General features: G+C 30.3%; 2 protein-coding genes across 2 annotated transcripts; one reads left to right on the top strand and one right to left on the bottom strand.

Moving 5' to 3' along the window:
- Nucleotides 1–14,179: 14,179 nt before the first annotated feature.
- LOC114372206 (RNA demethylase ALKBH10B-like) lies at nt 14,180–19,720 on the top strand. The gene is made up of 7 exons (XM_028329662.1): nt 14,180–14,811; nt 16,703–16,833; nt 16,969–17,086; nt 17,284–17,385; nt 17,529–17,644; nt 17,782–17,936; nt 18,860–19,720. Exons 1-7 carry the CDS (start codon nt 14,364–14,366, stop codon nt 19,323–19,325), a joined length of 1,536 nt encoding a protein of 511 aa, XP_028185463.1. The 5' UTR covers nt 14,180–14,363; the 3' UTR covers nt 19,326–19,720.
- A 537-nt stretch (nt 19,721–20,257) lies between these two features.
- On the bottom strand, nt 20,258–21,908 carry LOC114372207 (spore wall protein 2-like). Its single transcript, XM_028329663.1, has one exon. The coding sequence runs from the start codon at nt 21,827–21,829 to the stop codon at nt 20,435–20,437; it is 1,395 nt and encodes a 464-aa protein (XP_028185464.1). The 5' UTR covers nt 21,830–21,908; the 3' UTR covers nt 20,258–20,434.
- Between the last annotated feature and the right edge of the window lie 325 nt (nt 21,909–22,233).

Genomic DNA, 22,233 nt, shown 5'->3' with positions numbered 1-22,233 from the left:
GGTATTAATTATTTTTAGAACTAAATTAATGTTTTTAGATAAAATAAAATAAAATAAAATAATGGTGAAACCTTTGTCATACTTATCTTTTCATTAGAAGAGGGTTGCAAGAGTGATATTCACATGTTTCTTTCTCTTTTTTTATTTTTTTATCATAAAATGTTAATTTATTAGTTTTTTAAAAAATATTGATCAGAGGAATTTGAACATGTGACATTTTCTTTCCTATTTTTTCTTCACTATTAAGCTCTCATTTCTTAATTATCAAGTTAATCTTATATTTTAAATTTCATGTTTTCTCTTATGAAGTCTGAATGCTGAAATCAATTGTCTGACTCCATAGCTTTCTCTACTACCCATTTAGTTTCTTAAAAGATACATAACAATATTAATTCTTTTACAAATTATGGTGTTCAGCATTTTCATAAATTTAATTGTGATAGTACTAATATTCCAGAGAATCTAATCTTGCATAACTTAAGTAATTTCTTTAATTTACTTGGGTTGTCTAGAAAAATATAAAGATTTTTACTAATTTAACACTATATCTGGACATCGATATAATTACAACTTTAACTCATTTAATACTATCAAGTCATATAACACATTACTTCTAGATAACAACCTAGTCTTAACATACAACATTTGTAGTAAGTGACCGATGTTTAATATATGGATAAATTTTACGTTAGTTAATGACTTTTTTTTTTTTTACAAAAGTTGTTAATGACTTAATACTCTCCATCTTGGTTCATATATGAGTAAAATTAACTTGTGGTTAAAATATATATTCTTGATCACTCTAAACTTTTTTGTCTGTTCTTATGTCATTCTAAATTTGAAATGTCCATTTTGCATCCTTTAAATATGAAGGTCATCACTTTTGGTCTTTCATAGTGCTTTAGATAGGACTTGAGGGATGAAAAATGATTTAAATAGCTCTTAAAATGAAAAATGGACACTTTAAATTAGATGGACAAAAAATTGACAAATTTTTTTAGAAACTAAAACTTAAATTTGAAAATTTCAAACAGAGCAAAAATATATTTTACCTGAAATAATTTTTTCAATAATTAAAACAGACACTAAATCATCGCTTTTAAAAAAAATTACTACCTCCAATTCTTTATACAAGAAACAAATGAAAAAAATTTATGTCTTTCTTATTTCTTTTATAATTTTAAGGTAAAATTATCATAAAGTCACCTTTCATGTGTTAACTTAACAAATTCAGTAAAAAAATGTTAACTTAACAAAATCACTCATTGAACGAGCTAAAGGGTGCACCCCTTTATACATGTTAAAATGTTGTATTTACTATAATTAATTTTTTTTTACATAAACTTTGAATTACATAGTATTTTTTTTTACATATTGGCCTTTTGAATTACTTGAATAATTAAATAAAATAGGGAAAACACTTTCTTAACCATGGGACATTTTTATCTCGTGTAACAATTGAGACAATTTTTTTAGTTTTTATATTGATTTTTTAAAGTAATCATTTCATACAAGTGACTAAACATTAAGTTGATCTGAATTTATCTGGGATCAGATCCCTTAAACAATATTTTATGTTCAAGTAGATGAAAAAAAAGTTATTAAAAAAAATTCTACTAAAAATCAACTAAATCTTTCAACAAAGATTAATTATTTATAAAATCAATAAATACTTCATATTTATAACTATTATATATATATATATATATATATATATATATATATATATATATATATATATATATATAGTAACAAAATTATATTAGTGAATAATAATATTTAAATATAAAAAAAATTACTCAATTAATTCTTATAATTACATAAATTTTACATTTTAATTTCTACACCTAAAAGTCATCTATTTTAATTTCTGCGCAAACACTTTCATATCCTTTTGGTCTATGCCGTTATGCAAACTTTACACAATCAACTGGGTAGTGTGAGGGGAGATGGAGCACATGGCATAATCAGTTATATAATTAGAAAATACTGTTCATTTCTTTGCTTTTCTTCATAAAAGAAGAAATTAAAATGTGTGCGACCCATGTTTTTCATTATACCAAACATACTTAAATAGTGTTATATTCATATTGCAATAAGTTGTTTGAATATTATATTTCCTTAATTTCCTAAATGTTATATTAAAATATAAATCAAACTAATTAACCATAAAATGTTTGTGAGAATTCACTATATACAATAATTTGATTACTAGCCTTGCTTTACAAATAAAAATTCTTTACGATGGTTCAATAATTTTGTTATTGGATAAAAATATTTTTTATTGAATATCTTTGTGTAAATATTATAATTTAGATTGAAATACAAATTTATTTTTCATTATCATCCAAAAATTAGATTTCCATATAATAATAACCAACATTCAAATTTATCCTTAACAAAAGTATACAGTGGCTTTTATCTCACAACAGTAAGAAGGAATGATCCTCCTCAAAATTAGTTCTTACTTTTCGTTGCACATTGTCTTTTTTTTGTTTGTTTGTTTCTTTCCCTCTGCTTTCTTGGCTACCATGCAGTTAAGGGAAAATTCCCTACAAATAAGTATCTTCCAAAGTTTCCCACTTAATAAATGAATGGTTGTGATTAACCATTAAGTCATCTTCTGATGCATTTGCAATGTTCATCCCTGAAAGTATGAATGGTTGTTTCTATACCTTTTTATTCTTCGGGCTACAAACTACCTATTTTATATGGTCCTCGTAGAATTTTGATCCATGCATTAGTTCTTTATGGGTTGTCTACGTGATTCTCTATCCCATTGCAAAGTTCCCAAAAAAGTTGGCACAAGCATATTAAAAGTGAGTGCATGCGTGGATGTGAGTGATTCGTGCAGGGGAGATATTTAATCTTATAAAATTTGTAAATGCCTTCTTGGTAAAGTTCTCATTTGGGAATTTATGCTTTGGTTGGTGGTATTCATGAAAAAGAAAAGTAAAACACAGTTAGGATTTAGGATGGAAAGAGAGCGGGATTCCTTTTAAATTACTTATTAAATATACAAATAAAATAAAAATATATTATTTTAATTTGAAAATTTGATATTTTGGTTATGAAAAATATAATATGTTTATTACGATGAGATCCATTACACCTTACAATGGTAGTTGCTATTTCACATTTTCACTCCCAGTCTAGAGGATGAGTGGCACAAGTAAAACTACGGTGCTATGCATTTGTGATCAGCATCAACTTTGTTTCATTCTTTTAAGGGTAAATACGATAATTTGGAGAAAAATGAATGAGAGAGATAACTTTATTTTTTTTTTAAAAAAAACAACATTTTTTTAGTAATTGTTTCAGGAAGCCATTTTCCGTGTTTGAAAATGTTTAAGTTAAACAATTATCGTAGAATATGTATTGATATGGGTATTAATTTCTTGTACCCATTTTGTTTAATAAAAATTTTTTTGGCTGATAAAAACAACAATTATCGTAGAATATCTTCGTCACTTCTTATTTATTTATGCCCATTTCTCTTAATTGTTTAAACTTCTCAAAATTTCAAATATACCTTATATGCGAATCAATCAGTGAGTGGATCTGTATTATCCTTAAATATGTTTTTATTTGTTATTAGTATTTTTATTTGTATCCTGAAAATTCATTTTTACAATCGGTAAGTTAACACTTTTCTAATTTAGGTTCTTATAAGTTTTTATGTTTATTTTTAATCCTTGTAAATTTATATTTTTTAATTTTAATCTCTTTAAAATTTTGATTTTATTATTTATAATTCTCATAAATTTATGCTTATATGAATTAAAATTGTAAAAAATATAAACTTACAAGACTAAAAATAAGTAAAATGTCTTACAAATATAAAAATTAAAAAGACACAAATTTACATAAATTTAAATTAGAAAAATAAACTTACAGAAATAAAAAAATAAAAAACATGAACTTATATAAACGAAAAACATATTTAATTCTCTTATAAAAGTCAAGTTCAAGGTTTATCAATTGCTAATTTTAGATGTTGAAAAATAGTTTAACTTCATTATATATTTATTTAATTATCAAGGAGTTTAGTTCAAGTAAGGTAGGTGAGTGTTACGAATTCCAGTATTCAATTTCTATATATATATATATCACTTTACCTAAATCATAAAAGTGGTGTACGTTAATAAATCCATTTAATTGTGGAAACAATTTATAATCACAGTCTATATTTCGTTAAGAAGAGCTTTAAAGTTAGTGAGGGCATTGAGACAATTGTCTTAAAACTCACAACGTAGATTACTCACTAACTATAATTGAATGCAATCAAAAAAATTCAACCAAACTCAATGACCCAAATCCAACCAGCTGAAATGGATTGGGTTAGGCAGCTTCACACGTCAAATATGACCGGCTTATATTCTTACATAAAAAAATTGGTGAGTGTTTATAATATATTTTTTAACACACTTTTTTTTAATACTTACTTTATCATTGGTTTGGTTGAAATTTATTAAAAACTAAAAAATTAGGAAAAAATTCATTAAAGGTTGAAATATTTTTTGGTTTCTTTAAAATTTCAAAAATTCATTTATAGTCCTTCTAAAAATAATTTATTTGTTTTTAGTCCCTCTAATTTTAAAATATTTGTTTTTCATCCTTTTAAAATTAAAATGTATCACTTTTTTTTATTTTTAAAGTGCTTTAAATAATTTTTTCAAATGGTTTAGAAAGTGGTTATAAGATGAAAACAAATATTTCAAAATTAGAAAGACTATAAAAGGACAAAAATAAACTTTTGTAATTTTAGAAGGATTAAAAGTATATTTTATCTTTCAACAAGTTAGACCCACAAAAAATTGTGATTCTCAATAAATTTAAACTAATATAAAAAGTATGTTAAAAAATGTATCAAATATTGCTAACATTAATTTCTCTCACAATTTTTGCCCAAATCACTGTAAAAAAATAATTTATGTTTAGTTCAAAATGGTTAAATGGCATCAAAGTGCACCATAATATAATCTTAAAACTTAAAATTGGATACATTTCCGGTCCAAAGAAAATTGACAATGAAATCAACAGCATCACGGATCCATGAAAGGATACGATTGAGTATGAAATTACGATGAAAACCTATGTCACAATGTTTAGTAATGGTTAACAAAAATGAATTTGCCTTTGGAATTAGCATTGAATCCATAGTTTTAAAAATTGGATCGACCTATCTAGTTGAAATTAATGGTTTAATTAGATTGAATTTCTTACTCGATTAGGTATTTTATCAACCTAGAAAGATCTAATTCAATTCAATTTGGCCTAATATATTGAATTGATAATTCAATCAGATCGATTTAGTAAATCGATTCAGATGAAACAATTAATTCAATATTAATTTTTTTATAATAATATAAAATTAGATAAATCAATGATTTCAAAATTATCGCTTAAGAATTGAATCAATGACTTAAAAATTATTTAATGAATCATCTTACTACTAAATTATCATGATTAATTATTAACTTATAACACAATTAATATAAATTTTATATTTTATATTAATTATACCAATTCATTCATGTAATTCAACTATTGATCCACTGATTTGACGAATAATTTACGAATGCTTCGATCGAGTCCATCATGGATTCGACTTCTAAAACATTGATTGAATCTATAATAATTGCAGCAATTTATGTTATGATATAATTCGTAGGGTTTTGTAATTGTTTGTGGCATCTGTATGGGATAACGAAGAATTAGAGATATGGCGGTGGCCTCTGTCCTATCAATCCTAAGGGGGACACTTTTCTAAAGGGTACTTTTAACATGAACCTCTCGTGTGTGACCCAAACTCTTCACTTTTGACTTCAAGAAGGGTCACCCCTCTCTCATTATGTCTTATTTTTTAATGTCAAGAGCCACAAGAGATCAAGAAGACTATAGTCACGAGGGAGCAATTACTTTTTAATCTTATTCTTTTCTCTAGTTTTATTTTTTTAATACACATTTCACTTCTGTTTATCACCTACGAATAAAGAATCTAGTAAAAAAATGTTCTTCAAATTATCGATAGAAAAAGAATATAACAAAGAGTATAAAGTCAGCGATGGACAAATATAAAGAACTAAAAAGTGAGCAGGTCTACTTCGTGTATTTCAAGAATAAAAATTATTTTCCATTCTTTTTTATATTAAATAAATTGTAATTTCTTATTGCTTATGTTGTCAACATTGAGTTTTCATCCTTGTTAGAAAAATTAAGAGTTTCTTTGGTTCAGGAAAAACTTTATTTATAAAAAAATTATGTTACTTTATTTTTAAAATTGTATAAAAATAATGAAAATAATAATATTTTTGATTGGAATATCTGTCCAGAGGTCTAATTCATTTAGTTGAATAAATAACATGAATTATTATAATTCTCATGACATTGTATTCAATTGGTATAAATAAAAAAATAAGAATCTTTAAAAATAGGCAACAAAATAAATTAATTGGACAACTTTTTTTTATGATCTTGTACCGTACCTGTCAAAGTAGGGGGGAAAGGAAAAATTAAACAAATTGTCTCTTAGTTGAGGTTACTCTATGTATAAATTTTGTAGAAGTTGATTGGGACTAGGACTCTTTTGGTTGGTTCAAATGTGCTATGATCACGAGAATAAAGAAAACGTATCTATTTGTTATTGGTTGGTAGTTTGTCTTTCGTAATTATTTCCCTCCTTTCAATTTAACCTCCTTCAGAATGCAATGTTCCTTTTTGCCTATTGGCAAGCCATGTCAATTTTGAATAGACAAGTGATAAATTTATCCAGATGGTAATTAAAGTGGCATCAAATACATAATGAATAAAATATGTAATAAAGGATAAAGTTACGTATATTTTGTTTTTAAATTATAAAAGTTCCAATAATGTATATTGCACCTACGACGGGAGTTGGCTGCTAAAGTTAATGTCAACTAAATAATTATGCATTTGTGTGACCAAATTTAAAAATGTTAGTGGACCTCAAAAACTTGGCATCGGTATGTACGTTGTATTTCATGCTTACAATAGACATTTTTTAGTTACATATATTTTTATACAATCCTTTTCGTATCAAATAGGATTAAGAAGAACAACACTTCATTTCAAAATTTGAATTCGGAACTATATATTAATTAAATTAAAACAACTTTTTATTATATTAGTGATTCATATAATTTTTGTGATACTTATAATTAATAGACATTTGCATTCACAATATAAAATGATTTTTTAAGAAATTAGAATAAAAGAAGGTTGGAAAAAAATTTCTTTTTTTTAGAGGAATTTTTTTTTCTTATTCGTTTATAGTCACAATTATTTATTTATTACTTATTAGCTAACATTACATAGCAATGCTCGATCAGTATTATTAATGTTTATTACGTCTATATTGTCAAACTCATTTAATTATCATATTACAGAAAAGGGAGGGAATCTTCCATCTTTCCGCAACAAATATTTGTTTGATTTTTGCTGATAAAAAAATTGTTTGATTTTATATTAAACTTCCTTTTAACATGGTCCACGAAGAAAAGCTTCTTGTTGGTTCTGTTTCTATTTCTATACTCGTATTGCAGTGAGATTTCAATTAAAAAATACCATAGTGGGAGAGAACGCTTCCGAGCCCTTGGGTTTCATGAAGCATTTGGGTAACCTATGCCTTTCGGGAAAGCTTGAATCGAAAATTCTCAAACTTTATTTACAAGAAAGAATCCCTTCTTAATTGGGGTAAAATGATATAAAAAAACTAATTTACAAATTTTTAGGATATAGGTTAAAATGTTTTTTTTTTCATTTTTCTTATTAAAATTCATTTTATTTTTTTATCTTTTAAAATATTTATTTTGATCTTTATCTCTAAAATTTGATTTAATGTTATCCTTTCAGAATAGTGATTCTTTAAATTTTATTTTTGAAGCACAATATTAATTTTTTTTTTTACAAATTTATGATATGAAATTTGTTCCATTAAAATAACTTTTATAAAAATTACGAAACCTAATTAATGTTTGAACTAGAAAGGAATCATAAATATGATAAAAAAAAATTATGTGAAATTATTGAGTCTTACTATAAGATTATTTATCAATTGTTCCTTGGACTTTTTTTGCCGCAATTTTTTTTTTTTGAAACATTAGTTGAATTTTGTAATTTTAATTTAGATAAATATAATTGGATCGATTTCACATCTTTTAAAAAAGGATGTAAATCATACAAAAAAATATCACTATAAAAGGACAACATTAACTCAAATTTTAGAGTTAAAGAATTAAATAAATTTTTAAAAAGATAAACTATGAAAACAATAATAAAAAGATGAAGGAGCAAAATTATATTTGAGCTTAAAATCTAGGAAAATTTTTTAGAGATGAAGGAGCAAAATTTTAGAAACAAATTTGAGTTTAGTTTTTTTACTTTTAAATCAATTATTTTGGTTCTTAAACTTTAAAAAACAAGTAGATTTAGTATTTTTTTTTAATATAATGATCGATTTTAAGGACTAAATATGTTTTAACGTGATTTTTTAAAAAAATTTTGAGAACCAAAATAGTTTATTAAAAATATAGGGATTAAAATAAAATTTATCTAAAAATACTGAGATTAAAAATAAATTTTATCTTAAATTTAAATATATATTTTTCCATAGAATTTAGTATTTTTTAATTTTTGTTATTTTGTTTTTTTAGTTTTAATTTTTGTATAATGTTTTTATTTTTCGTCCGAAAAATAAAACAAAAAAAAAAGCAGGTGAGGCTACAACCACCACCATGGCACACCGCAACAACAATACTGTCTGACACTAACATCACATGTAATGCGAGGATGTTGACATGTTCAAATAAAATCCTCAAGTCAAGGTGACTTTACCTTAGTATCTGTGACCCACACACACCTTCCCTTCCTCCTCTGCTAATAAGTTCCATCCAACAATAGAGCCTCTCACTGGCCCCCCCCACCACCTCCTTCATTCCTGCTGGCCCCAATTAATGGTTCTATGCCCTAAGGGCCCCACACTCAGGGGACATGCCTTTCACTTATTCCACCATGTCATTTATTTCCCTCCTCTCAACTTGTTCATCATACTCAATGTTAAATTTTTCATCACACTCTCAAGTCTTAACCCTTTGATCCTTTATTATACTGTTTAATAATTACAAATGGTCCAGCAGGTTGATTCTAAAGTTGAGTATTCAAGTTCAATTTTTTTTTAAAAAAAAAATTAACTCTATTGTGATCTTTAAGTATGCTCTGTGGAATATCAATTTGATGCATAGCATACATGCATTCATACATTTCTTACAAAATTATTAAAGGCAATTATCATAATTGAAAATATATCATGATGTCTTAACAAAGTATTGCGAAGGACATGCATATTTTTTACGTTCAGATTTAACTTCAAGCCATGTCTGTGTCGAGAAGCATAAAACTACAAGCTATGATCACATTTCTCCTTCTTTAATTTGGAATGATGATAATGCACTTCACTGATTATCAAAAACAACATGTTTCTTACCATATGTCGCCATTTTACGTGTCAGCACTGTCGCGTGAGATTTTTATGAAGCCATTCTACAAATGAAAGGGACAAATAAAAAATAAAAAACAGTTATAAGTACGATTTAAAGAATAATCAAAATGGTTAATTGGTTGATAAATGCAATTACTTAATTAATGTTTATTTATGTTACTTAACGAACGATCTAAGATTCGAATATTCTGAGACCCAAGCTAGCCACCGGAAGGGCAATAGTGTGATATGTCATACGTGTACCCCTCTTGCTCAGTCGATTTAAATGGTCATCTGGTCACAATGACCTATGATGGTGTAATGCATCGTTAATTGATTGACTTATGATTACCATTGTTGTAAATTTTGCAGACTGTGTCTTTTATACAATTCCTAATTGGGGATCAGATCTGCTGCAATTATTGTTATTTTAAATAAACAAAACAGAATATATTAATGACCTAGTTGAGTATAAGAGGTACTCAACTGAAAAAAAAAAAAAAAAGAGTTTACAAAAAGAACATAACATATCAAAGGCATGCAGCTCCCACAAAAGGCTCACTAGTTGCAATTATTTTTCTATGCGTGAACACCCGACATTAGTTAAAAATGTATAGTCAGTTTGGCTTATTAAACTTAAACTTTATTTAAAGATTTGGTCTAACCTACGTACACACGTGTTTAAAGATCTCCTTAATACCAAAATGAAAGTAAAAATATATTTGTTGAACTTCATAAAAGTTAAGTGTAACTTGTTTACTTACTAGAAACATTTTTAAGGCCTAATATAATTAACATTCACAGTAAAATTTAAAAACTCTTGGTAATAACAATTAACAAATCTAAATAAGACATAATTTTATCTATAATAAACTTATAAGTTTAAGTTTAACTTTTTATGTAGATTATAGCATGCTTAACATTTTCAAAAATAAATAAATGTTAGATTTTAATACATTAAAACAAACTTAATATAACAACAATAATAATATTAACAACAATACTTATGTTTATTAAAACAAATTGATCTGTTAGGTCTAAAGGAATTTTTGAATGACCTAAAATTCAAATTTTTAACTTAACATGTCTTAATAAAAACCTTAACTTAATTTATTTCTTAAAAGAAGTATATATGACCTAACTCGGACATGATGTAAGTTACATATATTCATGTCAAACAATTTAACCTATTTTCACTCCTTAATCCTTAAAGATTTAAAATTATCCGACGACCTATATTATTTTAAACAAGTTTGTAAAATCTAGTGCACTTTTTCTGAATATATTCAACCCCAAAAAAATATTAAATACATAAGGATATGTCATTCAAACAAAATCATTTTTTTTTCTTTTTTTGCTCATTTGTTGTTTGGGATATACATAGATGATGTATCTGAAATGGATCATTGATATGTTTCAAGGTGGACTGATGATGTGTTCAAGATGGATCAAAATTTAAGTTTCGCTGCTGTGGTGATGTTTGTCCAAGTTGACATATAATTCGGAGCCCAAAACCTCTTAAAAATAATGACATTCTATTTAATGCAACAACACGATAAATTTTGTTCCAAGTTGAAGTATAACTGTATCCCTGAGTGTATCATATATATGCATTTGTCGTCTGAGTATTTACTTTAATCAATATTTATAATTTGGAGCTTAAAACAGCTTAAACCGATAACCGAATTTTCAAGTTGAAATTACAGCCCAATCCGAAACAGTTTGAATTCAGAAATGTTAAGCATAGCAAGGGAGGAGGGGGAAGAAAATAGGACTTGTACTTTTCGTTCCAGAACAAACAAAACGATGATTGAATTTGATTCTTTACGTCACAAAATTACAAAAATTGCACCATTAAAACAAAAAGTTTTGGTTATTTTAATAAATTCCTTTTTCTATTTCTCCTTCGTATCGAATAGTTTATTGCCAGTGCCACATAAGCGTGACATAACATAGCATGATTTAATAAAATAACATTAAAGTTAAAATATCAAAATATCAACACATATAATTAATAAAAATAATTAATAAACTGATGGTTTTCAGTGGTAGTATCGAAATTAATATTACATTCATTTAAATTATTTTAAGATAATTATTTTAAAAATTAATAAACTTATCATAATAAATTATGATTGGATGAGTGTGTAAAGGGTATAATTCTTTTTCTCTAATAATAATAATAATAAATAAAATCAGTTTCACAAGCTGCACTCTCTCTCCCTCGTAAAATATTTATGGTTAGTTAGGTCCAGAACAGATGCAGTGAGATCAGCCAGACGAAAACGATCTTACTCGAGACATTAATGTGTGTGGATTTTTTTATCTTAAAGAGGAAATGCTAAATTTACCAATCTGTTTTTCCGAGGATGACACACAGAAAAAAGAACAACGCAGAAATAGAATTATTTCACTTGTGCTGTGTGAACTGGTAATGGAATTGTGGTTGTGCAAACTAACTAACCTATTTTGTTTTTTTGTTATATAAGGGGCCTGGACCTTGACCAACTAGCAAATTTTATTTCTTAGCCTTTTAGCATGCTTCGTGCAAGCTTTTGCCAAAAAAAAAAAACAAAAGAAGCTTTTAGTAATATATTAATTTAACAATTCCAATCATTCAAACAAAAAGCTTACCTTATATTATAACCAAATTAATCATATATAATAACTAGGTCACAAAAACTACGCAAGTGGTAACAACTCAATCAACTTAGAACATGTTTGAAAATCAAGTGGAAAACAACTTTTGAGACAAAAATATTTTTGCAAAAGAATAAATGCATGTTTGGACCCAAGTTAGAAATGATGTACACATGTTCCAATGCAAATCCAATAGATAAAAACAAAAACAACAATCTTGATCTTTTAGTAAAAAATACTTTTTCTTTAAAAGTATTTTTTCACCTCATTTTCAAACATGTACTTAGAATCTTTGTTTTTTCTTTCATTTTGGTTTTACCTATTTCGATATGCACTAAAGCACACTTGTTGTAACAATTTTAAGTACAAATCAAACACACATTTAGAAGTCTATACGACATGATTTTTTGATCAGGTCATGAACCTCTAAGTTAATTGTGTAGTCAGAAAATAATAAAACCTTAGTCGTGAATATCTCGTTAAATTTGATCACTCATTTATCCAAAAATAAATAAATATTCAATTTCCTAAGTATCTTTGATAAAAAGTATATGAGTTTTGAGTATGAAAAAAAACATAATATAAGCCTTTTCCTCAATCACTCCTCTTGGTATACATTGATGTTTTTAATCACCAAACATGACATTGCTTACAAATATAGCAACAATTCCCTTCTTTAGATATGTTACTCTAATTAATATAAGAGTTTTGTTAACGGGTATTTTTAGGATACTAGTTAAAAAATTATAAGGAAAAAATATTTATTGTAAAAATTATGAGAATAAAAAAATTATGAATATCACAATTTTAATTTTACGCTTCCTAATAAAAATATTTCTAATTTAGTTCCTTCTCAAGAATACTAATTATCATTTATCTTAATATAATTAGTTGTTACTTTGCTCAAAACTTACTTGAGTGTCAAATTTTTTATAGATACCATTACTCCTTTTTCGACAACATTTACGAGGTTTAAGTAGCCATAGAGCGAAACGACAACAAATAACACTTGTGTTCAAAAACAATTTTTTAACTAAAAATACTCGCACGCATTAAGTTTTTCAAAGACAATTGGTTGAACCAAAACTAATATATTCAACATTAATTTTTTTTATATAAATTGGAATGCTATTAAGAAGCATTTAAAACATATTAAGTGCATTTAATTATTTAATAAAATTTATAACAATACATTTTTTTACTTAAATAATGTGTTATAAATGTAGAAAGTAGTTATTTAAATTTAGTTATCATATGTTCTTTTGGCCAGACAATTAAATCATCATATTAAACCATATAGTAAATTATATTAAGAATATGAAAAATATTAATTATATACTTTAAATACAATTAATCTATATTTTAATAAACATTAATTTCTACATGTATAACGCTGGTTAATATTTGCCAAACTATTACTAGCTGCGGTATCTTTTATTGATTCATTTGATTGTATATTCTAGTAGCTAGTAATGGTGAACACTTAAATAAGATCAAATGCATAAAACAACATCTATATAATAACTCTTAATCTCTGTTAAACTGACGCTAATCATAAGATATTTTCAACTTTTACATTAACAAATATATTTTAAAAATAAATTAATGATTAAATTTTATTCATTTTATAAAAACCATGTGTCTTCTTAAATTTGTGAACCTTGGTTAATCTAACAAGAATAATTAATTTTTTGTAAAAATTTGACTGATATTTTTAGATTAATTTTTTTTCTAATCACATTTTCTTTCAAACACAAGATTAATATCAGTTTGTTAACAGTTTGTTGATATTTAAATTTTTATTTTATTTTTTATAATAAATAACTAATTAAGTTAAATATTTAAATAATTTAGTTTTGGTTTAATTTTGTTGTAATATGTTAAGGCAAGCACGTGAAATGGTGTGAGATGGTGCCACGTTAAGTGCAAACGTACGGAACCTGAGGAGTGAGGACTAGGAGTTTTCCTTTGGGAGGTTCATATATATATATATATATATATATATATATATATATATATATAACATAACTACACATACATGCATTGCATATACATAAGAGGATCGAGTATTTAAGCTCACACACTAACACAATAATTCATAAACCCCTTTCTCACAGGCATAGCTATATACCTTGTTCTTCTTCAACCTTTTTCTTTTTTCCTTCGATTTGGGCCCAACACAAACGCACCATTGGCTCCGATCACTGCGTATCATCACAATTCCATGGCGGCTGGCCCTACATCACTCTCCGATCGATCCACGATGGTCCCTCCCCCAATGCTCGTCTCCGACTCCTTCGCCAAGGACGCAATCCTCGCCTGGTTCCGCGGCGAGTTCGCCGCCGCCAACGCCATCATCGACGCCCTCTGCGCCCACCTCTCCTCCGCCGCTGCATCCTCCGCCCACGACTACGACGCCGTCTTCGCCGCCATCCACCGCCGCAGGCTCAACTGGATCCCCGTCCTCCAGATGCAGAAGTACCACTCCATCGCCGACGTCACGCTCGAGCTCGCCAGACTCGCCGATAGAAACCACTACGCTGCCGCCGAAGACGACGACGCCAAACACGAAACCGACGAGAAAACGACGCCGTCGGAGAGTGTCGGAGATGGTGGTGGCGGTGATGAACACGAGGAGTATGAGTCACCCGAGAGCGAGATTACTGATTCAGGTAAATAAAATAATTATACTCTTTTCTTTCTTTTTATTTTTATTTTCTAAATCAATGGAAATGAAAATTTAATTAACATCACAAGGTAAACACTTGGTGTTGGTTTCTCAACTCTTTCACGGGATCCTTTTCTTTCATTCAAAATCGGAACGCGGAATCTTCAGAAACGGTCGGGGGAAAATTGAAGGAGCATTTTGTTTGGATCATTTATTAATCACTGATGAAAATTGAATAGTTTTTCTCCGGGGATCTTTTTGACTGGAATAAAGCATGAGACTTTATGTCTCTCTTGAAAAGAGCGATTATTATTATTATTATTGCTTCAAGTTTTGGAGAAGAAAAATAATTGTATCTTCTGCCAGGCGATCTGTGGCCAACAAATCCGATGTAGCAAAAATTTGTTTTGTGTACTGTTTCATTTTGTTCAAGTCAAAATTCTGTTGCGCAATAGTAGGTTCAACATTTTTTTTTTTGCTATTTAATTTTGATGACGTTAAATTCCATGATTTTGAAGCAAAAGAAAACCAAATGTTAAAATTTTGGCTTGTACTGATTTTTGTTTTTGGGTTACAAAATACAAATATAGATGTATTAAAGTAAAGGAAAGTAGTTACAGACGCAGGGCATGTGGTTGATAATTTTTGTGATTACTTAAATGGGGTTTACAGGTATGAGAACAACGAGGCATAAGAAAAGAAAAGGTTCGGGTGCGTACGGTGTTACGGTTAAATTGGGGTAGTATTAAATAGCACAACTAGGTTAAGGTTGGAATTGGAACTAAGTATAGATCTAGAAGTGTTTGCAATGATTTTTATTACAGGCTACGGGACCACCCAAGGCGAGTGCATGATGGTGTCGTTGACGTCACTCGTGTTCGGATTCGGATTCGGATTCGGGTTTGGGTTTTTGGGTCTTGGCATCTTGGGTCCCTATCACCCCTCTGAGTTAGTGACCTGCCCCAGTTTACGGGTCAACTTTGTCTTGCTTGCTCTTGGCTTAGGGATCCAAATCCAATGAATGATACATGATTTATATATGTTACCAACCACGCTCTAGCCATCGGGTCTAAAATCGTTGCATGGGGTATTAGGATAGTGAGTTAGGCTACATAATCACACTACACCGTACGTACAGTTAATAAAAAAAGTAAATTTTAATTTTTATAAACTAATAATATAAAATAATTTTTTTATATTATCTTTTCATCACAAATCATCATTTTAATTATTTTAAGATAATTATTTTAAAATTTAACAAATTTATCATACATGATAATTTATAATTAAATAATTATAAAATAATTATTTTCAAATTTAATAAATTTATCATACTTGATAATTTTATGATTAAATGATTATATAAATTTTTTTTGATAATTCCACGAAAAGAAATACAAAGTTAAAAAGAGAGAGAATATGCTAAGTAAGCATGATGTATTTTTTGGAAAAGAGACATCTAGTTAATGCTTGCATTGGCCTGCCCCTTTTGGCACTATATATGTAATGTGCTAGTGGACTCACATTGGTGGTGGACGCCAACCAATAACGATTTTTATGGACGACGACAAATGTTTCTTGACAAGTGTTGCATCATGATTTTTATGTTAGACATACTGTACGTGTTTAATTGTTATGTCACAAGACTGTAAACAATGACAACAAGGGTTGACTAAATCATAATTCATAAATGAAAGGATAGTAAAGTAAATGGTGAAGTTGAACATATATGCAGAGACAGTTAGTCGAAGATTGGTGATCATTCATTTAACTTATTTGGGTAAACGCAGCCTATGTATGCAGTGTTGTCAACTGTATTAATGCTTAGGATGGAAATGTTTTTGCCCTATTCTTAGTGTTGAAATATGCATGGAATTTTTTGGGTTCATGTGCAGGATCTCAAGAAATGCAGGCTAGTCCAACGAACGTTAATATATGTTCCAATCATGAAGAGTGTGAAGGGCGTTCTTCACAGTTTAAGTTGACAAAAGGTTTCACAGCAAAAGAGTCAGTGAAGGGACATATGGCAAGTTCTTTTTTTCCAAAAACTAAATTTACATTCTTTTTTTTAAAAAAGAAGAATGGAAACAGAGTTTTCATAATTAACCCCACTAGTTTATGCAAATAAGAAGCTGATTAAACAGCTGATTGATATTGACAGGAGAATGTAGTAAAAGGATTGAAGTTATATGAGGACATTTTCACTGATTCAGAACTGTGCAAGCTGACAGATTTTGTCAATGAGATCCATGCTGCTGGCCAAAATGGGGAACTGTCAGGTAAACCACCCACTACTGATCTTTGTGTGTGTCTATGTATTCTCATTTTTTATTTCTTCCTTGTATTTGTTTTTCTTCTTTTTGTCGTCAATCACATTACATGTTTATATTAAACACAGATAATCACCTAATGCAAGCTGTTTTTGTTGCTGTCTGCATTCTTAAAAATACTAACCAATATTCTTGTATACATGTAGGTGAAACTTTTATATTATTCAACAAGCAGATGAAAGGGAACAAGAGAGAGCTGATTCAACTGGGTGTTCCAATATTTGGACAGATAAAGGAGGATGCAAAAAGTAAGACTATTAAAGAGTTTGTGATAACATATAACTGTTTTACTTTACCACAACTGTTTGGTTCTTCTAATTTTAGATATTGCATAAATGAATCTAGTGATTCTCTTTTAATTCTGTTTTTCATTTTCGACTTTTGCTTAAAGGCAATATAGAACCAATTCCAGCACTTCTCCAAGGTGTCATTGATCATCTTATTCAGTGGCAATTACTTCCCGAGTACAAAAGACCAAATGGTTGTATCATCAACTTCTTTGAAGAGGTCAATATCACATACTTGATACTTTCCCGCTTACTCTTTAACTTCTACCTGGTATTAGTCAAATAGGTACCATAATCATTTACATTGAGCAATGAAATGACCATTTAGCAATGTCTATATAATTTCACTATTTTTAGGGGGAGTTTTCTCAGCCATTTCTGAAACCACCACATTTGGATCAACCTGTGTCGACTCTTCTTCTCTCTGAATCAACTATGGCTTTTGGGCGTATACTTATGAGTGAAAATGATGGGAACTACAAGGGGCCACTCACGCTCTCATTGAAGCAGGGGTACATATTAAAGAACTTATACTCTTTGCAGTCCTAATCTTCCATTTATTAATTAAGATTCTAGTCACAATGCTGGATACAAAGGAAGAAGTACCTTCAACATTTATAGGACAGAATGTAAGTGAATAAGGTGAAGTGCTAGTTTTTTAGAGGATGCAACTATGTCTGCATATAATACACATATCATCGAGTTAGATTGCTTCTCTGCTTTTCTTTTTCTCTTGAATAACAAACAAACTTGCGGACACTCAAGGGAAGGACAAAAATGGATTGTTTGTGTCATAGAGATATCAATTGCTAGCTTGTAGTTAAAGTGACACCTAGTGTACATTTTCAGTGTTGTCATAAGGGTCCAATCAGACCCTGAAAAGCTTACTTTTCCTTACATAATATGTATGTCACTCATGTAGTAATTATATATATTGTGTATTGATGTGGAAACTTGCATTATGCAGCAGGTAGTAACTTTCATTAGCAAAGTCCGATTCTTGTTCTAAGTTTAAGCATCAAGTTCTTAAATTCTAAATGTCTGATTAGCTGCTGAAATATTTTTAAGGAATGCTAATTATGACTATCATTTGACAGTGAGTCCATGGCCTCACGCCATTGTAGTTGTGTTTGCATTTGACTCCAAACTTTCCCTGGTGGGATAAGACTTTTGTTGTTATTGTTGTAGCACTCAGTTCTAACATTCAATTAAGGGCAGCATCCAGAATCCAGATGTGTACTGATAGGATTGGCACATGAGGCATATAACTTCTTTGTTCTATTATGATAATTAATATTGTAAGCATCACTAGAAAAGTTGCAGGATGTGCCTCTTGGGCAAGGAAATTGAACTTATCATACACAATACCACTTGTATTTTTTAAACTGATGAGTAACATGTAAATGACTTGGACAAAACACCTTTGATTTTGCAGGTCTCTTTTAGTGATGAGAGGAAACAGTGCCGACATGGCGAGGCACGTAATGTGTCCATCCCCTAACAGAAGGGTTAGCATCACCTTCTTCAGAGTGAGGCCAGACTCCAACCAATGCCAATCTCCAACTCCTACTACGATGACAAGTGCGATGACTGTGTGGCAACCTGGCATTGCCGCTAGTCCATATGCTTTGCCAAATGGTGCTCTAACTAGCTATGAGGGTATGGACATGAACATGATGCCCAAATGGGGAATGCTTCGCGCCCCAATGGTGATGCTTACTCCTATGCGTCCTGTGGCGCTGAACCCTCACAAACTTTCTGGTGGTGGGACTGGAGTGTTCTTGCCCTGGAATGTGCCATCTAGAAAACCTGCTAAGCATCTTCCCCCACGTGCACAAAAAGGAAGGCTTCTCACATTACCTTCCCCTGTTGAACCTCAAATGGGAGAGTCCACTTCTTAACCAAGCATTTGTATTGAAGGATGATAAGCACATGTTTAGTTCTGAAAGCAGCCTTGGGTTTGAAGAAATGTGAATCAAGAAAGGTGGCTTCCACTACTCAGCTATTTGCTCTACACTGTGGAGCATTTTATTTAGTTGTACAAACACGGCCCCACCCCAGGTGCTGCAAGAGCAGTTTGGTTCATTCTTTTTCTTTTTCCCTTTGGATAGAGTAGAGTCTAGTGGTGTTCACAACGGTTTTCTATGTTTGCCAATCACGGCAAGAGCTTTAGTAGAGTAGTCAAGCTTTCAAATTTGAAGAGTGTGAATTATATCTGACGGTAGCATTTTGTAAGAATGATATTTTAAGTTAATCATCTACTTAACACGCTGCTGTTATTTGTGGATTGTTTTAATTATTCTTTTATCGGTTAAATAAGTAGCTATCTTTGGTCTCAAAAGTACACACTTAACACAATTTCAGTCAAATATTTTCCACGATTTATATTATTCATACAATACTCTTTAAAACATTTATTTTCCTTTTTTTATTATCTTTATTGCATCGCTATCTTCTCATCTCTCTTTTCTTTTATACAGAAATTTTACAAAAACAAACTACGGTTTCTCATTTTCAGCATATCCGTGTTACCGTGGTGCGATGCAACTGCGGCTTACTACCTTTTCCTTTTATATAATTCATACTAATGTGAATTATTGACTTTATCTATAGGAATATCATGAAAAGCATTATAACTGCCTTGAATAGTATCAAGACTTAGCAAGACTTTTTGGTTTAGGAATGTCAGTGATGTACTCTATATCTGACTTTCTCTAATTTGATTTTAGTCATTTCTTGATTTTTAAAAGAACTGCGGGAAACTCGTTCGTTTCCTCTGCTTTGATTTTGATTTGATTACTTATGTTTCCAGATAAAATGAGCATAACCAGAGTTTCTTAAAGGAATATATTACTGGTAATGAAAATAAAAGGCAGAGGCAGACTTTTAGAAACAATAACATAGAAACAGTTTCTGAAAATATAAAAACACTGACAAATTTCTTTGCGTGAAAATGACACTTACACCATACACTTCCATTGAGAAATCAGAACAGAAAGCATCAAACATTTCAAGCCTTAGCAGGCTCATCATCATCATCTTCAATGTCCCAACTCAAGTCTTCCTCTTGTTCCGTAGAGCTAAGCCGCTTCCGCAAATCAACTTTGCTTGCGCCACCACCACTCTGCTGCGTTGTTTTCTTCTCATCAATACTACTAAGATCCTCAATGTCATCCCACCCAAGGTCCTCCTCCTCCTGCTCGTTTGCCGAATGCTGAATTTCAACCACCGAAGACTCGTTTCTTTTACTGGAAGTTTTCTCATCACCACCCTCCCTTTCCTTTACCACCTTCTCATCAGATTCACCCGCCAAATCATTCTTGCTCAAACCATCATCATCCGCTTTTGACTTCGATGCCTCATCGACACCACCCTTGTCACCAACAAATTCAGATTTCTCAACTTGTGATTCTTCAACAAACTTAGTATCCACCTTGTTGCCAACTTCCTCACTTTGCAGTAAATCGTCTTTCTTTTGTTCCTTAGACTCCTCTTCCACATCCAATCTCTTTGTTCCCCCTTCACTGCCACCAACATGTAACCGGGAATTATCCACATTTTCACTACCAACCTCTTTATTCATAACCACAGGTTTAACTTCACCTCTATTTTTACCATCACCATCCTTATCATCATCATCTTCAACATCCCAACTCAAATCCTCATCTTCCCCAGATATTCCACTCACAAACCTAGCCCTAACATCTTCAGCTTTCTTGAGCTTATAGACCTTATAATAATACCTATACCAGAAAGTTTCATTATCAACGGTGTTTGGAACAACCTTTTTGTAAACACTCTCCATAGCATCATTCTCTCTAAAAAGCCCCTCCATTTCCTCACCCTTCCCCTCCAACGAAAACCCTAATTTCCACTCATTGAACTCATTCAAATCTTCGGGCTCCTCGGAGTAAGTGCTAACGTCACCCTGAATGGCACGAACGTGAGCGTTGAACCTACTGTACCGAGCCGAATCAAGGCTCTTCATATTGCTGCTGTTATTATCGGAATCGGAATCGAGATCGACGGCGAGGATTGCGTCCTTACCTTGAGATATGATCTGAGCCGTTCCTTTCACGACGGTGTTTCCGAACTCGTCGATGACGTGGCCCACGGTCCCAAGAGAACCCTGCGCTACCTCGATCTCTTTCTTCAAACCGGTGCCGAATTCCTGCAGATCGCGACGGTAGGTCTCGATTATGGATTCCGATTTCGTTGTCAGGGTCTTGATGAGGCCGCCGAAGTTCCAACCGTCGCCGCCTACTCCGGCGGCGGCGGAATCGATGGCGCTGGATCGGGGCGGGGAATCGGGATCCCGGGATTTGTCTCGCGGTGCATTGTTGGATCCGGATTCGGGTCTTGGAGGGTCCGGGTCATCTGAGAAAACGGATTTGAAGAGATTCATTAGCAGTGGGGAGAATGGTGATGAGAAGAGGGATTGGAATTGGAATGAGTGGTAAGTAAGAAGTCCAAGTATAACTAATTTATGGCATTCAACTATAAAAGAAATATAAAGCAGTTAACTTTCTATAAATTACAAATGTTTTTTTTATGCATTTTTAAACTTTGAAAATATTTTATCATTTTTTTATTATTAATATAATAAAAATATTTTTGTCTATATATAACCAAATATATGTGATAAAGTTATTAATTTAGTTTGTGTGAAATAATGTGTTTTATGCAGGGTGTGTGGTGTGCTTATTTTTTGTGTGTTATTGTAATCAGAATTGAATTATATCATTTGGATTTCAGCATGTAATTTTTATATTAAATGTCTTATATTTTTTGTTTGTGTTTTGGGTTAAA

Source organism: Glycine soja, chromosome 10 (genome assembly GCF_004193775.1).
Source record: "Glycine soja cultivar W05 chromosome 10, ASM419377v2, whole genome shotgun sequence".
Lineage (NCBI taxonomy): Eukaryota > Viridiplantae > Streptophyta > Magnoliopsida > Fabales > Fabaceae > Glycine > Glycine soja.
The sequence above is the reverse complement of the archived record's forward strand: the minus strand, read 5'-3'. Positions and strand labels throughout refer to the sequence as shown.

What these genes read in the sequence shown, in the direction of transcription:
- LOC114372207 (XM_028329663.1), bottom strand. Translation starts at nt 21,829, where the DNA reads ATGAATCTCTTCAAATCCGTTTTCTCAGATGACCCGGACCCTCCAAGA.
- LOC114372206 (XM_028329662.1), top strand. Translation starts at nt 14,364, where the DNA reads ATGGCGGCTGGCCCTACATCACTCTCCGATCGATCCACGATGGTCCCT. An exon ending in GAGCGAGATTACTGATTCAG is followed by an intron (nt 14,812 to 16,702) that starts GTAAATAAAATA and finishes GTTCATGTGCAG; the next exon opens with GATCTCAAGAAATGCAGGCT. An exon ending in TCATCAACTTCTTTGAAGAG is followed by an intron (nt 17,645 to 17,781) that starts GTCAATATCACA and finishes CACTATTTTTAG; the next exon opens with GGGGAGTTTTCTCAGCCATT.